Source organism: Emiliania huxleyi (genome assembly GCF_000372725.1).
Source record: "Emiliania huxleyi CCMP1516 chromosome Unknown EMIHUscaffold_165, whole genome shotgun sequence".
NCBI classification, from domain to species: Eukaryota; Haptophyta; order Isochrysidales; family Noelaerhabdaceae; genus Emiliania; species Emiliania huxleyi.
This window is the reverse complement of record NW_005200931.1, coordinates 149,122-164,566: the sequence shown is the minus strand read 5'-3', so window position 1 is coordinate 164,566 and position 15,445 is coordinate 149,122. Positions and strand designations below refer to the sequence as shown.

The 15,445-nt window shown below is 69.3% G+C and overlaps 4 protein-coding genes across 4 annotated transcripts; 2 read left to right on the top strand and 2 right to left on the bottom strand.

Annotated features, from left to right (window-relative positions):
• Window positions 1-2,166: 2,166 nt before the first annotated feature.
• On the bottom strand, window positions 2,167-2,361 carry EMIHUDRAFT_57610 (hypothetical protein; the record flags this gene model as incomplete). Its single annotated transcript, XM_005785006.1, has 1 exon — window positions 2,167-2,361. A coding segment is annotated over one exon (195 nt), but the record flags the coding sequence as incomplete, so codon positions are not given.
• Window positions 2,362-6,463: 4,102 nt separating this feature from the next.
• On the top strand, window positions 6,464-7,246 carry EMIHUDRAFT_467953 (hypothetical protein; the record flags this gene model as incomplete). The annotated part of the gene is made up of 2 exons (XM_005785005.1): window positions 6,464-6,817; window positions 6,917-7,246. The coding sequence occupies exons 1-2, from the start codon at window positions 6,485-6,487 to the stop codon at window positions 7,244-7,246; spliced, it is 663 nt and encodes a 220-aa protein (XP_005785062.1). The 5' UTR covers window positions 6,464-6,484.
• Window positions 7,247-8,731: 1,485 nt separating this feature from the next.
• Window positions 8,732-11,024, top strand: EMIHUDRAFT_441846 (hypothetical protein). The gene is made up of 7 exons (XM_005785004.1): window positions 8,732-8,814; window positions 9,003-9,133; window positions 9,208-9,374; window positions 9,526-9,660; window positions 9,769-9,906; window positions 10,133-10,264; window positions 10,503-11,024. Exons 1-7 carry the CDS (start codon window positions 8,738-8,740, stop codon window positions 10,725-10,727), a joined length of 1,005 nt encoding a protein of 334 aa, XP_005785061.1. The 5' UTR covers window positions 8,732-8,737; the 3' UTR covers window positions 10,728-11,024.
• Window positions 11,025-11,074: 50 nt separating this feature from the next.
• On the bottom strand, window positions 11,075-15,195 carry EMIHUDRAFT_441845 (hypothetical protein). The gene is made up of 17 exons (XM_005785003.1): window positions 14,992-15,195; window positions 14,645-14,801; window positions 14,499-14,574; window positions 14,276-14,348; window positions 13,953-14,011; window positions 13,705-13,795; window positions 13,344-13,619; window positions 13,146-13,264; window positions 12,960-13,032; window positions 12,695-12,766; window positions 12,481-12,617; window positions 12,359-12,407; window positions 12,215-12,290; window positions 12,006-12,141; window positions 11,782-11,884; window positions 11,627-11,681; window positions 11,075-11,555 (listed from the first exon to the last, which is right to left on the bottom strand). The coding sequence occupies exons 1-17, from the start codon at window positions 15,154-15,156 to the stop codon at window positions 11,167-11,169; spliced, it is 2,106 nt and encodes a 701-aa protein (XP_005785060.1). The 5' UTR covers window positions 15,157-15,195; the 3' UTR covers window positions 11,075-11,166.
• Window positions 15,196-15,445: the final 250 nt, after the last annotated feature.

Below are 15,445 nucleotides of genomic sequence, written 5' to 3'. Positions count from 1 at the left end.
GGTGGGGGGAAAAGTGAACATCGGGGGTGGCGAGGGCGGAGATGGCGCCGGCAGAGGGGGCGATGGCGGCGGCGGGCTCGGCGGTGGCGGAGACGGTGGCGGCGGGCTCGGCGGCAGCGGCCGTGGCGGCCTTGGGGGCGGCGGCGAGGGAGGCAGCGGTGACGCGGAGGCGGAGTGGGCGGCGGCGGCGACGGCGGTGGTGGGCTTGGTGGGGGGAAAGCGACAGTGGGGGTGGCGAGGGCGGAGAAGGCGCCGGCAGAGGGGGCGACGGCGGCGGCGGGCTCGGCGGTGGCGGCGACGGTGGCGGCGGCGAGGGCGGCGGCGGCGAGGGCGGCGGCGGGCTCGGCGGCGGCGGCGGCGAGGGCGAGGGACGCGCCTGAGGTGCAGGGAGGGCGTCAATACTCACAGCACTGGTGGTTCGGCCTCTAGGAGGCGGGCGGCACCCGAGCGGCTGGCGTATTTTCCGGCCAGGCCGACGAGGGTGAAGGCGTCGATGAGCATCAAGCCGCCCGTGGGCCGCGCCAGGGCCGCGGCGGGTCCTGGCGACCCCTCGAGGGAGGCCAGGGTGGCCAAGGCAGCAGCCACAGCCTGGGAGGAAAAGTGCGCCGCCGACGCGCACTTCTCGTGCGGGTCATTCTCGGAGTTGTCGGGGACGTGCGAAGCTACCGCCTGCGAACGGCCGGTTGGAAGACGTCATGGCGGGCATGTGCGACCCTTAAGAACCCGCGTGCGACCAGAAGGTCGGCTGTGAGGCGAGGCTGAAGGCAGTCCCAACAGTGGTGGATTTCTGTTGCTGAGCCTGTTAGCCAAATTTCACAGCCACTTCGAGTACGGGTGTGAACGGGTGTTTCGAGTTTTGGACGTGCTTCAGGTTACTCCCGCATGCTCACGAGTGGCCCAGGTGAGGCGCAGTGGGCACAACTAACACCGAGTTCACTCGAATTACCCTCCAGTTCCTGGCAGTTCCTGGCAGTTCCTGGCAGTTCCTGGCAGTTCCTGGCAGTTCCCGGCCGTTCCAGCAGTTCGAGCGTTGCCGCCGACTGCGGCTACTTAACTAATACACACTACAAAGTCGCGCCCACGGCTCTGCGAGCCGTGGGCGCGACAAACCCCGGCGGGGTCGCCGGGTGGCGCCACCCTCCTAGGCGCGCGCCGGGCCGTGCGGCCACGGGCCGAAGGTCTCAAAGCGCTGCCGGCGGTTGAGCTGGAGGGCGGTCGTGTGGCCAACGACGTGCAGCATCGCCGTGAGGTGCTTGAGCGCGCGGCGGTACGCGCCCGGCCGGAACATGGCGTGCGGCACCTGTGTGGAGTTCCTGCCGGGTTATACAGGTGTTTTTCAAGTTCTCACTCCGTACCCGCGTTGACCGGAGTGGGTGTGAAATTTGGCTTGTCCCTCTGCCACAGTTGAGGGCGATCCCCGTGAACTGACGGCAGGCAAGCCGGCAGGTGGGAGGCGGGGATGTGCCGGGTGGATCCCCAAGCGGGCGAGCCGGGCCCGTGCATAGTTCGGGCGCGGGGGGCGCGGGAGCATGAGAAAGACGCACCGACATGCTGGCGCTACCGGTCTCTTGATTGCCTGATTTTGACGATTCTCGTTGGACCGTCGCTCGGAGCGAAATCCCAAAACCTCTAAGCTCAAAGGGGGAATTTATTTGTTTGGGCAGTGTTCGACCGGGCTACGGGAAATTTTGAGAGGGACACGCGGAGAGATACTATGCCAGATACGTGTACAAGGCCATATAGACAGAGAAGCCCCGAATGCGTGTAGCGCCGGATCGGCCCTCGAGGCAGCGGACGTATTTTCCTTTTTCGCGCCGCGTCCTCGCTTATCGACTACGCTGCCGCCCTCGCCTGCACCGCCTCGGAGCGGGAGCGGAACGACTGGCCGGCCGGGCACACGTACTTCCACTCGCCATTCTTCCGCGCGTTCAGGTACGCCTCGCGGATGCGCCAGCCGGAGGCGTACGCGCCCCCGCCGAGCCGGTGGTCGACGCCGGCCGCGTCATGCTCCAGCAGCCCCGCCGCGCCGTCGGCCGCCCCGCCCTCCACCTGGACGAGGCGGGCGCCCTTGCCCCGGCCGCCGGCCGCGCCGCCTCCCTCGCGCAGCCGCTTGCGCGGCCCGCCGCGCCCCGCCTCGAAGCCGTGCTTTTCGCGGATCGCCTCGTCCCAGCGGTAGTTGAAGAAGATCTCCTCGCCGCGGCCGATCCGCTCCTTGGCGTAGAGGCCGATGTGCTGGTCGCCGCGCACGGTCATGATCTTCGTGTCGCAGTTCGCCTTGTCCGAGTGGTTCGCGAACCGCGACATGTTCCCCTTCGGGCAGGCGTCCACCACCTGCGCCGCGTTGAGGTTGAAGAGGTACGTGCACGCGCGCCGGTCGTACACCTGCGGAGAAGGGTCCGAGCAGGCTGAGGGGAGGGCTCCGTGGGGAGCGCGCGCCGCCGCCGCCGGCCGTGCGCCTGGCCGCGCCGGTCCGCCTCCTCGTGTGAGACGAGCTCGCCGACGTACTCGGTCACCAGCTCCTGCCGCTCGATCGAGCCGTGCGAGAAGAGGCCCCAGCCCGCAACCTGGCTCGGCCCGAGCAGCAGCGGCTTGTGCTCGCGCAGCAGCAGGCCCATGTTGCGGCACGGCACCGCCGCCTCGACGTCCGCCTTTGCCGCCGCCGCGCCGCCGTCGCACGGCATGCAGTACTCCTCGCCGCCTCCCCACTTCGGCATGCACGCCTCGCAGCCGGCGTCAGCGAACTCGCTCGCGGCGCAGTGGCAGATGTCGGGGTCGCACTCGCGTCCGGCGGCCCAACAGGGGCACTGAGAAGTGCGGCAGTCGCCCTTCTTGCAGTGGCACCCCTTCCACCGGTTCGCGCACAGCGGCCCGCACGCGCAAAAGGGCTCGCAAAAGTTCGCGCTCGCGACGCAGACGCAGTTTGGGTTGGAGGAGTCGCAAGGGCCGTCGCAGTCGCACGCGACGGTCGGGTGGGTCTCGAACTCGCCCTTCGCGACCTGGCTCCGCTGCTTGTGCCGCAGCTCCAGGCTGATGAGCCCCGTCCGCCGGCCCGCCTCGTACGGCCGCAGCACCTCCGCCGGCCCCTGCCCGCCGCCCGCCGGTGGCTGCCCCCACCGGCTCAGCTGGCAAGTGCAGGACGCGACGAGCGGCGCGCTGGCCGGCTCGGCCTCCTCGGCCGGCCCCGCCTCCGCGTACCTCCACCGGGGCACCGGCTGGCCCACCCCGTGCAGCGAGCAGTCGTACGTGAAGCAGCGTCGGCAGAAGAGCGCGAGCAGGCTGCCGTCGGTCGCGCCGCCGCTCCCCGCTGCGCCGCCGCCCGCTTCCCCGCCGCCCGCCGCCGGCTTGGCCGCCGCCACCACCGCCGGCTTGGCCGCCGCCGCTGCCGCCGCCGCCTTGGTCGCCGGGGCGCCGCCGCGGCTCGCCCGCGCGTCGCCCGCTCGCGGCGGCGGCGGCGGCGAGGGCGAGTGCTGCGGGGAGGGCGGCGCGGCGCTGCCACTCGCCTCGCTCTGCAGACTGGCTGCGTCGGAGGCGCCCTCGTCGGCGTCGAAGCCCTCCTCGCCGACGAGCGGCATGTACTGCAGCGGCCGGTCCGCCACCGGGTGGTTCCCGTGCAGGAATATCCACGTGCCCGACGGAGGCAGCGGCTCGACGCGCCGCATCACCACCGCCCCAGGCCACTCCAGAGGCGGAGGGGCCTCGAGCAGGTCCGCCCCGTCCACCTCTCCCGCCTCCGACCCCCGCTCCGCGCCCGCAGCCGCCTCCCCGCCGCCCGCCGCCGCCTCCCCGCTCTCGCCCTCCCTCGCCGCCGCCTCCCCGCTCTCGCCCTCCCTCGCCGCCGCCTTTGCGGCGCGCCGAAACTCGGCAAGCGCGGCCTTGGCCGCCTCGCCGACAAAGTTCTTGGCGGGCTCCCATGTCTGGTCGTCGTAGCCGACCCAGGTGGTAAGGTACTCGGGCCGGCCCTTGGTGGTCCGCACCTCCACCACCCGCTCCACCACGTACACCCCCGCGTCCTGCGGCGGCGGACCCACCTCGCACGGCCGTAGCCGGCCGGCGCCGACGGATATCTGCTCGTTGAGCTTTGCGGAGAAGCCCTTGAACTTGACCACAACGGCCGCCGCGCCGCCGCCGCCCGCGTCGGCCTCCTCGGCCGCCTCCACTCGCTTCACGACCGCGCCCTCGGCCCAGAAGCCTCGCCGGTCGCACGCCCACAGCTTGTCGCCGACTCCGAGCGCCATGCCGCACTCGTCGGCGGGCGCCCAGCGGGCGGAGGGCTCCGTTTGCGCGCAGCCCTGCGCGGCGCAGCAGGCGGGGCAAAGCCAGTCGCCCTCGGGCACCATCGCGAGCGGCTTCTCCAAACACATCATGTGGAACGCCGCGCTGCAGCCCTCACCGTCGCAGAGCAGGATCTCGTTGCCCTCCTCGTCGTCGTCGCCGCCGCACGCCTGGCACACCTCGGACGGAGCGCCGCTCTCGTCTTGCCCCGGCGCCTCCAGCGCCTCGGCCGGCCGCGGCGCGTGCCGAGGCAGCTGTAGGCGTGAGCAGAGCATCATGGTGTTGCCTCAAAAAAAGAATTTGAAGACTGAGCTCCCCGGCCCTGGATGTGAGGTTAATGACTGCACTCCAAGTGCTCCAAGAACACGGAATTCGCTCTCACGAAAAAAGAAGCTAACAACAAAACTCCCTCGCACAACACTGGGCTTGCCCAGTGTTGTGCAAAAAAAGAATTTAAGAACGAATTCAACAACAAACGGCGGTCGCACGACACGATTCACGCGACAGGCGAGGCGCGGGCGACGGCTTCCTCAGAGCCGTCGCCCGCACCACAGGAGCAGTCACACCACCACTCCCACTCCGCTCTCCGGCGCCCACCCGCTCCCCACCCCGACATCCCCACCCCACCCCACGCTCGCCCACGACGCCAGCCGCCCGTCGCCCGCCGCACCGCCGTCTCGCCCGCCGCCTCGCCCAGCCTCCGCGCCCGCCCGCCCGACCGCCGCCAGCGCCGGCATCTCGACGGCCTCCGCCTCGCCCGCCCTCCGATCCTGTGGTCTCGCTGAAGAAATCGACGCAGCAGCGACCGCGACCGAGTCGGACTCGGGCGACTGACATTCGCTGGTGACGTAAAAGCGGGCTCGTCCAGGACCAGAAGGCAGGGGCAGGCAGCCGCCCTCCGCCTTTGCCGCAGCAGCCGCCCCACCCGCCCCCCACACCTGTGGCCACTCAAAGAAGAAAGACGCAGCGCCAGCCGCACCCGAGACAAGCCCGAGCGCCCGCCGGCGGCAGACCGCCTTAATGAGGACACGTCCAGGAATGAGGAGTAGGCGAGGGCAGCCGCCCTCCCCACCCACCGCCGGCGGCAGACCGCCAGCGGGAACCTCCAGCAGGGCAGAGCCTCTGGCTCCGCCAACCTCTGCGGCCCGCGCCACGCTCCGCCGCTCCGCCTCTCGAGCGTGCGCCGCAAAAAAAAGAATTTGATACCTGTGCCCAGTGTCGTGCAAAAAACGAATTTAAAACAACACAACTTCCTCACAGCAGACAGGCTCGACACAGGTGCGAACTCACCTTCCTGACCCCGCGTCACGCCTCCTTCAGGTCCAAGTGAGCGTGACCGTCATGCTGACCGGCGTCGCCCTCGAGCCTCGTCGAGATGGGCTACGACAAGGAGCTGCGGGTGTGAGCCTCCCCCCCTCCCCTTCCCCATCTGGGCCCGTCCTAATCCCCAGTTCCCGTCGGGTACGAGATGGCCGACGCGTGGGGGTGCATCAACACGTACCTGCCGCAGCATGTGACGCGGAAGCGGATTCTCGACTTTCAGGGCGCAACCCCTCCGCCCGGCCTCCCTGCCCCGGCGCCGGTTGGGTCCACCCCCGGGCTTCTCGATGGTTGTACGGCGGTGCCTCCCCTCTTTACGTCAGAGTGGAACCTACGTGAGTGTGTCGTGGTTTCGTATCAAGAATACTCACTCACACTGGAACCTACGCCGCGCCGGGTCTGGGGCGCGCCCGGTCCTTGACGGCGCCGTTTCTTTTCCTCTGTCCTCATGCGCGAGATTTTAAAAATACAAAATACAGACTTAGCATTGACAGTCGTGAGACGCCATCCGTCGGGCCGAAGTCCTTCCCGACTGTTTAAAGTCCCGCTCTGAAGAGGAGGAGCGGAGGAGAGCGCGACTGAGGGAGGCGAAAGCAGCCTCTCCGCGGAAATTGACCGCTCCCGCTATGTTGAGCGGTGTTGCACTACTGTCTTGACTCCGCTCGAACGTGCTCGGTCGGTGTTTAACTGAGCAAGAGTCCGCTCTGAAGGTTGCAGAGCGGAGTCTTGTTAGGCAAACGCTGCTCTGTATTGTGTAGAGTGGGGTTTAAGCTTGACGAACGCTGCTCTAGTACCTGCGAGCGGGGTTACTGAGATAGAACGCCGCTCTGAGAGCCGAGAGTGGCGCCGTGCGTTTTACTTTTGGCCCTCAGCCGTCTGGGGCAGGCTCCCGATGAAGGATGAGGAGGAGGTGCGCGCACTCTGGCGCGAGTACGTGGCGCGCGCGTACGAGGCCGACGTCTTTTCCGACGGCGACGCCACGCGCAAACCGAAACATCGCCGCAAGCGGCCGGCGGCCGGCGCGGCGGCTGCTGCGAGTGGGAGTGGCGGCGGCAGCGGCGCGAGCGGCGCCGGCGGCGGCGGCGCGGGCGGCGAGGACCCGCCGCCGCCGCTGCCCGGCCGCCGCGTCCGCGTATGGTGGCCGGCTGAGAAGCGCTGGTTCCGCGGGCTCGTGCTCAGCAGCAGCGCCGCCGAGGGCCACACCATCAAGTACGAGGACGGAGAGGTGCCGCCGCGAGACGCGCCCCGCCGCCCCGCCGCGCCGCGGGCCGGCCTCGTCTCACGCCGACCCGCCCCCGCCCTCCGCCCTCCGCTTTCCGCGCAGGTGCTACGCCACCTGATGGAGAGGGAGGGCTGGCGGTGGGACTACGTCGAGACGTCGGGCCGCGTGGCGCGGGCGGCGGGCAGGTCGTCCGACGCGGCGAGCAGCAGCGGCGGCGAGGGCGGCGGCGGCGGCGGCGGTGGCTTCAGGCGCCCCGCCCCGCTGGCGGTGCAGTTCCCGTGGGAGCTCTCCGGCAGCGCCGAGCCGTCGCCTGTGGAGCCGCGGCCGCCAAAGCCGCCGAAGCCGCCAAAGGAGTGGACGCCGTCCCCATCGTGCGAGGCGTGCGCCGGCAAGCACCGGCCGCACACGTGCGGCAAGGTGAAACGGCGGTGAGGAGACGCGCGGAGAGGAGAGGGAGAGCGGCGCGGCGTCGAGTCGCGGCGACGGGCCGCCATACACAGCTTAGTGACCAATGATGCATGATCCTCGACATTGATGCATGATCCTCAACATTGAAACGTTTCAAAAGATGGTTTCCTATAGAGCTAGCTCTCTACGTGAGATAAAGTTGCCTTGTGGCGCTTGTCAGGAGCGCGCGGCCGCACACATTGCTCGGCCCCCCCCCTGGCCTGTGTGCTGTGACACATCACACACACAACACTGCATCTAGATCTATTCTAAATCTCGTAAAGTCACCCTGCTGCTGGGGGGGGGGGGGTGTCTGACCCCCCCAGCAGCAGAGCGCTGCTGCTGGGGGGGGTCCCGACCCCCCCAGCAGCAGAAGGCATTGGACCCATGGTTGTTGCACGAGTAAAATTTTAGGGAGTATTATGCGTTTGTGCACGCTGCTGTGTCCTTGTGTTCTGCTTCTTCAATATGCTCGCCACTCTCAGTGTGCTACGTGGAAGAGGCCGCACGGAGACCAGACAGGTCCGCCCGTGCGCCGTGGGTTGTAGAAGCCGCCACCGCCAGCGCTTTGTTGTGTCTAGCGTCGGAGGAAAGAAGAAAAAGCACTGGCTGCAGAAAAAAGAAAACGGAGAGGCCAAGGGAGGGATGGGAGGACGGCACGCCTCACGGGGATTTTAGGAGTGTGACAATGTATGTGTGAGAGAGATTTTTACATTCTTAGCAATACCAAACAACTCTACACTCACACGTCTCTGTGTTGTTGTACATTTTAGGACCGGCCCCAGCTTCGCCACTCGCTGCCTACTCGCTGCCTCTGGGGAGGAGGGGAAGACGTTGGGCGCGCGCAACTGCGCTCGCCTGCACGGAGGCCCCTCCCCGAAAGGCAAGCATTAGACCCATGAAACCGAGACCCCTCCCCACCGCCCCGATCCCCCCACCCCCTTGCTCCCCTCCCCCCCTCGGGAGGGCCGAACTGAGGCGCCCGTGGGGACCCCGCAATTCCCTTCCCCCCTCGGAGGGGGCCGGACGGAGGCGTACCCCGTGGGCCCCGCTCTTTCCCTCGCATAGCGGCCACTCTTCGGATCGCTGGTCGAGCGACCCGGGGGATGCCCCGCGCGCCTGACCCAGGCGCGAGAAACGAATCTGCGAGGCGAGGCCGCTCACGCGGCCCGATGGGGAGGAACGGGGCGAGCCCCCTCCAACCCACCCGCGCTAGGTCTCGGGGGACGAAGGGGTCACACCCGACGACCTCCGGAACTAGCCGGGGCAGTCGGAGAACAGAAGTGGCAACTCCGTGCACTGACGGTCGGCCGCCAGAAAACACGCCTCCGTGGCTCGGGTTACACCAATCCTCGCTACCCGACGCGGCCAAAGGACATCCACCTCGAGAACCTCGAGAGAGTCTCGGAGACGTCCCCTCCGACACACAACACAGCTCGCGACGACACAGCTGACACAGCTCGCGACCTTGTCGAAATGCGCCCGCTTCTGCTCGTCCTGCTCTTGTCCGACAGTGTTATGGGCTTCTTTGTGTGCCCTCTCTACGTTGGAAAGTGAGATGGACGCACAGAATCTCCACGCGCGAGCCGCTCGAAGTGTGGACCAACTGCACTTTCGTCCTCGCACCGCACAAATCGCCGTCCACAGCAACGCGGACCAACTGCCGTAGCAACGCGGACCCACTGCACGTCGTCCCTCCTTCACCCTTCCTAGCCTCCACTCCTCCCTCGCTCGTCCGCAGCTTCTCCGTGGCGCACCAGCCCTTTGCCGCCCTCACCGTGCCGGGCGTGTACGACAGCCCGTCGTGCCTCGTGCCGGCCGCGTGGGTCGGCTGCGAGGCGTGCCCAAAGGCATACAGCAAGGGCGTGTGCGGCGCGCGCACACACACCTGACGACGCGGCAGAATGTCAATGACTCGTCCATGATGTGTCCGAGCATGTCCTCAGGCGCATGCACGCACCTGACAATGCAGTCGCGGATGGAGTTCAAGGAGGCGACCTTCTACAAGGCCTCCTCCTCCTTCCACTACAAGGGGAAGGGCTCCATCCTCAAGCCGCACACGTGCTGCGAGTACCCTGACTCTCTGCTCGAGGACGGCACACTCTCGGCACAGGCGAGGTTGCCAGCCTAAACGGCTGCCCCCTTGCTCTCCCGCCCATGGCACGCCCTCACCCCTCCGCCCGCCCTCGGCTCTGACTGCCAAAACTGAATGCCCCTCCCTCGCCCTCCGCTCCACCCCGCCCTCCCTCCCGCGCGCGGCACAGGTTGACATCTACGATCAGAACACTCACCTCGCGAACCACTACCTGGGCGGCGCGGCGGTGCCGCTGACGCTCGGCGACGACTCGCACCTCTTTGGCAGCGAGACGAGCGAGGAGTACGACTTCTCGATCGAGGAGGTGAGGCGGACCGAGCCTCGTGTGTCGCCTCTCACTCTCTCTGACTCTCTCTTCCGCTCGGTGCCGCACACCCAAACGCCCTCCCCCCCAATGCCTCGACGATTGCAGGTGAAGCCGACCACCAAGAGCCTCTGGTCCTCGCTCCACACCTCGCTCTTCGCCAAGAAGAAGCTCGTCGACGGCGAGCTGGTGCTGGACGAGGAGGACGAGGCCGGGCCGCACACCTTCCAGCTCAAGGCGCCCCCAGTAGACAGTGCCCCCCCCCCCCCCCCCCACCCGGTGACTCACACACCACCCGCACGCACCTCCCCCCCCACACACCTCTGTCCGCGAACGGCCAGCCCCAAAGAACCCCCTTCCACGCGCGTACCACAACGGCCATCGACCCCGCCGAACCCATAAGGGGCCGCGCGTCCAGAGGCCACGCGCCGTGTGCAGCGCCTGGGGCCGCTTGAGCCACACTACTCTATAGGTGGCCGTGCTCGCCTCCCTGCCCGCTGAGTACGCGGACTCGCCCTTCTGGGCGGGCGTGCAGGAGACGACGGCCAGCTTCAACCCGTGGGCAAAGTCGCTGCTCAACGAGCCTCCGTGGCTGCTCGACCAGGCGAATCTCGATCTGAGCCATCTCGGCACATCTCGGCACGCGGCTCGATCTCGGCGAATCTCGGCTCACGCCCGGGGTGGCGAGGCATGTGGGCCAGGGGGGCGGGGGGCGGCAGGCCCCAGCGGGAGGGAGTTTGAGGCGGTTGAGGGGATCGGGATGCGGTGGCGGAGAGGCCGAGCGCTATTTCCCACACCTCCGGGCACGCGCGTCTCAACGTCTGCCCCCCCCCCCCCCCCAGGACTTCATCACCGAGGGCGAGGCTGCCGCATCCCGCCTCGCGGCCGAGCCCCGCGCGGCGACAACGCCGGCCGCCAAGCCGGACGGCGCACCCCTGCACCTCCTTGGCCTCGCCGCCCTCGTCGTCGCCGGCTTCCTCGCCGGCGCGGCGCGCAAGGGTAAGCCCTCCTCCTCCGGTAAGGCCAAGGCGCTGGCGGAGCGGGCCAGCCACGGGGCGCTCGTCTGAAGACTTCTGAGGGGACGGAGCCGGCGCCCTCGACCGAGTCTCGCGAGAGCGGCAGGAGGGAAGAGAAGCAAGCATGTGAAGCCACGTTATGTTGAGTGTGTTGAGCTGCACGCAACGGGAGGGGAGAAGCCAAGAAGGCGGGGCTCCCGCGCAAGAGCAGCACACCCAAGCACGGCACGTGCGCGCACACGCGTGCGTGTGGTGTCCCCAGTGGCCACAGTGTCGGTCGGGACACGCTCACGACACACCACACACCACGTCGGTTCTTTTTTTTCGCGTCGGATCGCGCGGAGACACAGACAAACAAGCAGCGAAACACGTATTTCAAATTTCAAGAGATCCATCTTCCATCGCGGTTCGCGCGCGGTACCCGAATAAACCAAAAGTAGTCGCAAGAGACACTGACATCACACAACGCGCAGCAACAACCACACGCCACCTAGCTTTGCTTGCCGAGCGAATGCTTTACGCTCTGGTAGACGAGCGAGTCGACGATCCCCGCTACCGTGAACACGCCGCCCACGAGGGCGCACACGCGCGCGACCGCCCGCAGCAGCCCCGCGCCGCGCCGCTCGGTGAGGACGACCTTCTGGCCGACGATGTCGTACTGCAGCAGCACGCCCGGCAGCGACGAGCGCGAGCCGGCCCGCCACTGCACCTGCCTCGTGTGCTCCGTCACGGAGAAGAGGGAGGAGGGCGTGACGGTGCCGTCGAGCGCCGTGTGCGCGCACGGCACCACCTTGAGAAGATAGCGCATCTCCGCCGCGCCGCTGCCGGTCGCCTTTGACACGCCGTCCAGCGGGTGCAGCTTGCCGGGGAAGAAAGCGCCTGCTCCCATCAGCGGGGTGGTGTGAAGAGGCGCCGCCGGGCGGGCGGACCTTGCCGGGAACAGGACGCACCAAACGACAGGTGGCGGATCGTGTGCGAAGCGTTGAAGCGATCCGCGTGCCGCGCCTGTTGTGGGGGATTGGGGCGGCAAGGCCACGACGCGCGCCGGCGAGAGGGTGAGAGGCGGGCTCGCACACGCCGCCCGCCCGCACCGTGCCCCGCGCGCCTCGAAGCGCGGCATGGCCCTCGCGTGCGGCACCCGCCCGTCGGCGCGGGAGTGCGCGGGCGAGATGCGGAGCGACGCGGCGACGCGCGGCGCGGAGAGCGACCTGTGGACGAGGGGTGGGCGTGTCGCGGCCGCGTCCCCTCTCCCGCGCGCGGCCCGCAGGCGGGAGGAGCGGGACAACCTCTCGGCCGATCTCGTCCTATCTCGAGGGATCCGGGCCACACCCGAACACGGCGCAACCCTCGCCATCCTGGCCGCCCGAGAGGAGCTCGAGCGCTCGCAGCAACTGCGCCATCCGAGCCTCGAGCAGCGCTTCGAGCCGCTGCCGCTCGTCGCCGTCCGCGCCCTCCTCGAGCTCACCTAGGAGGCGCTCCGAGACGGCTTCAGAGGCGGTGCCGCTGCCGCTGCCACGCCGCCCTCTCCTCGAGCTCGCCAAGTGTTGTGAGCATCTCCTCCACCGCCGCCGCGAGCGACGCGTGCGCCGCCTCACCCGGCGAGAGGTGCGTCGCCTGCTCACAGCTCGGGGTGTGAAGAGCCGCGGCTCACGGCGGCGCCGCTCCTCCCAGAGGCCCGTCGCCTCCGAGAGCATCGCCGTCAGGTTGGCGCGCAAACCCGAGTACCCGTGCCTACGCGCGCCGGGTCGGGCACGCGTCACGGGCATGTCCGGGAGACGCCGCGTGCCGCGCGGAACGCCCGTGCCGCCGAGACACCTCCTCGTCGCCCACAAAGCCGTGCAGCGCGTCGTCGAGCCTCTCCACCTCCTCCGCCGCGCGGAGCCACGACTTGTGCACCTCCGCCGCCGCCGCCGCCCCCCCGTCCGACCCCTTTGCCAACGCCTGCTCACACGGCCGCCGCGCACTGAGTCGGCGACGCCGCACCCCACCGCCGCCCGACCGCGTGTGGGCGGCGGCGCCTCGACCCGCCGCAGCGAGGCGGAGGCCGCGTCGCACCGGCTCGTCAAGAAGCTGGCCGGGTCCGCCACCGCCTGCAGGCGGACGCGCGCTGCGTGGAGAGTGGCGCGCCTCCGACCGCCCGCCCGGCGGCCTCTGCGGCCGGGCTGGTGGCAACGGCGGTTCTGGCGGTGCAGGAGACGCGTGGTGGTGGCTTTGAAGGGGGGTGTTGAGGAGGAGAGGGGGGGGGGGGGGGGGGTTTTGCCCCCTGCTTTATTTGGGGGGGGCCTCCGGCTCCAGCCTCAGCCGGCTCTGCGCGTCGTCCTCCGCCCGCTCCGCCGCCGCGTCGTCGGGAGCGAGCCTGGGGCAGCGAGAAGCAAGCGTACTCGCGCATTCGTGCGCGTGGTCGAGATGGGGCAACTCTGACAGCAGCGGCCGGGCTCCGCTCGTGGCTAGAATCTACAAGGCGGGCACGTCGAGGGCGCGTTGGCGAGCAGCGGTCGCAAGCGGGAGCTGAGCGTGTCTGCCAGCCCTGCGGCGAGGAGGTGGTCTGGCGTGCTGCCCGCCTCGGACGCCGGCCAGTGGTACTCCACCTACACACCCCGCCCACCCCGCCGTGAGGGCGACACCGCCCCCGCAGCCTCAGGGGCGCCGCCGGGCAAAGCCATGCACCGCCGTGGCGAGCACCTCGGCCACCCGCGCCGCCTCCGCCGCCCCGCCCGGGCCTGCCGCCTGCGCCACCGCCGCCGCCGCCGCCGCCGCGTCCCCGAGTCCCGCCGCCGCCGCCGCCGCCGCCGCCGCCTCCCCCGCCGTCGCCTCCGCTCGGCGGGTACCCATCTTTGCGCGCAGCCGCAGGAGCGCGTCGCCGGTGACGGCGGTCGCGACCGTCGCGTTCCAGCCGCGCATCAGGACCGGCCGCGAGGTGTGGTGGCCGTGCTCGAGGCACGCCTGTGGACGCGTGCCGCGGACGTGTCGGGGACGCGTCCTGCGTGCGCGCCAGACCCCCCCCCTCCTCCCCCGGGGGACGGCGCACCCAATTAGCGCCACACCGCGCCGCCCACTCTCGCTTGTCCGCGTCGCTGTAGCCGGAGAAGCCGGCCGACTGCGGGCAGCTGCCAAAGTACCTACGCGAAGGCCCCAGGGGGCTCCGAGCAAGTTCCGAGAGGGTTGAGAGGCCGACTGGGCAGCGGCTAGAGCACCTGAAACAGGCATCGCCACGGGAGCGAAGGTCCTGCGGGCGGGTGGTCTGACCGGCGAGGAGGGCTGCGGCGGCGAGCTCACCACGACGGGGCCTCGCACATGCCTCGGCCCTGGTGCTCCCAGTCTGACGGGCAAGGCGCCTGCTCACACCGCGCGGGCCACTATGGAGACGCGCCGCCCACCGCCGGCCCGCCACCGCCGGGCGGGCTGAGCGGTAGCAGGGCGGTGTGGGCAGACACTGTGATGGACGAGAAGGCGTTGCATTGGGGTGGCGAGAGGGCGTGACGGCCAGGGCCCACAGGCCGTCCCGACTCCGTAGCGGTGGCGGTGGCGGTGGCGGTGGCGGTGGCATGGCCGTGGAAGAGTGAGGGGCGTGGGGTAGAGGGATGCGGGGCAGAGAGTGCCGTGTAGTCGCGCGCACAGCCCGAGGTGGCGGAGAAGGAGAGGAGGGCGACGATGCAATCGTGCAGCATGTGCCTGTGCGTCGTGCTCGGGACGTCCCGCGGGGCGTGGCACGGGCAGCGCGAGCCAGCCGCGCGCGCATGGGAGAACGGCACAGGCCGCGACCACACAGGGGTGTGCAGGGAAGGAGTGTGATGCTAGCCGTCTCGGCTGCGTTGCGCGCACATGAAGCGTCGCATCCGCACGCCGAGCGCCGCGCGAGCCTCAAAGCCGAGCTCCTCGGGGAGGCCGACTGGGCTGCCTGAGGAGGCGCGGGCGCGAGATTCGGACGTGCCGCCGAGCTGCTTCCTCCCCCCGGCGCCGGGCGGCGCCTCCAGCAGACATGCGCAGCTTGGAGAGCGAGTCGGTGGGCCGGAGCTGCTCGCGTCCAGTCTCGTCGGTGAGTTCGACGACAACCTCGGAGCACGGCGTCGACGGGAAGACCACGTCCAGGTTGATCGACAGCGTGTTGGAGTGCTCGGACGTCGCCTGCCGCAGCGGCGCAGGGCGGCGGCGGGGGGGGCTCGGCTCTGGCTATGGGAGGTCCGGTCTGGGAGGCTCGGCGCTGGGAGGCTCGGCGCTGGCCGTCAGGGCCTGGTGCGCCGGTGGCGGTGGGCCGCGGGGGTGGTGGCCGCGAAAGCACAGCGGATGGAATTGCCATCTGGTGGGCGGTGTCCGCCTGTGGCACGAGCCTCTCGTCGGTGACGACGCGCCAGCAGTCGGAGAGCTCAGAGGCACCGGCCCAGAGGACGAAGAGCAGCGAGGCGGCCGAGATGACGCCACCGCTCAAGGTGCGCTCCGTCAGCCCCGGCTGGGTCTTTGGGAAGAAGTCGAGGCTCTGCATGTGCACGCAGGGGAGCTAGCGAGCGCGAGCAAGGGCTGGGTTCCAACTTTGATGGTATGGTAGGAAGGGGCAACCCGTACACCCCGGTGCGAGTTAATGCGCATTTCTACTCTGCACTATAGCCCTTGAGAAAAAGCTCGCATTATGCAAACCTGTGCCTGTGTCCTAGGAAGTAGACTGAGAGGGGTACTCCCATAGGCAAGAGGAGGTCTGGAGAGGCCCACAGCGGTCAGGAGAGTCCCCAAGAGGGTGCTAGATGAGAGTCAGCAGAGCGCGCCGTCTCGGCGGC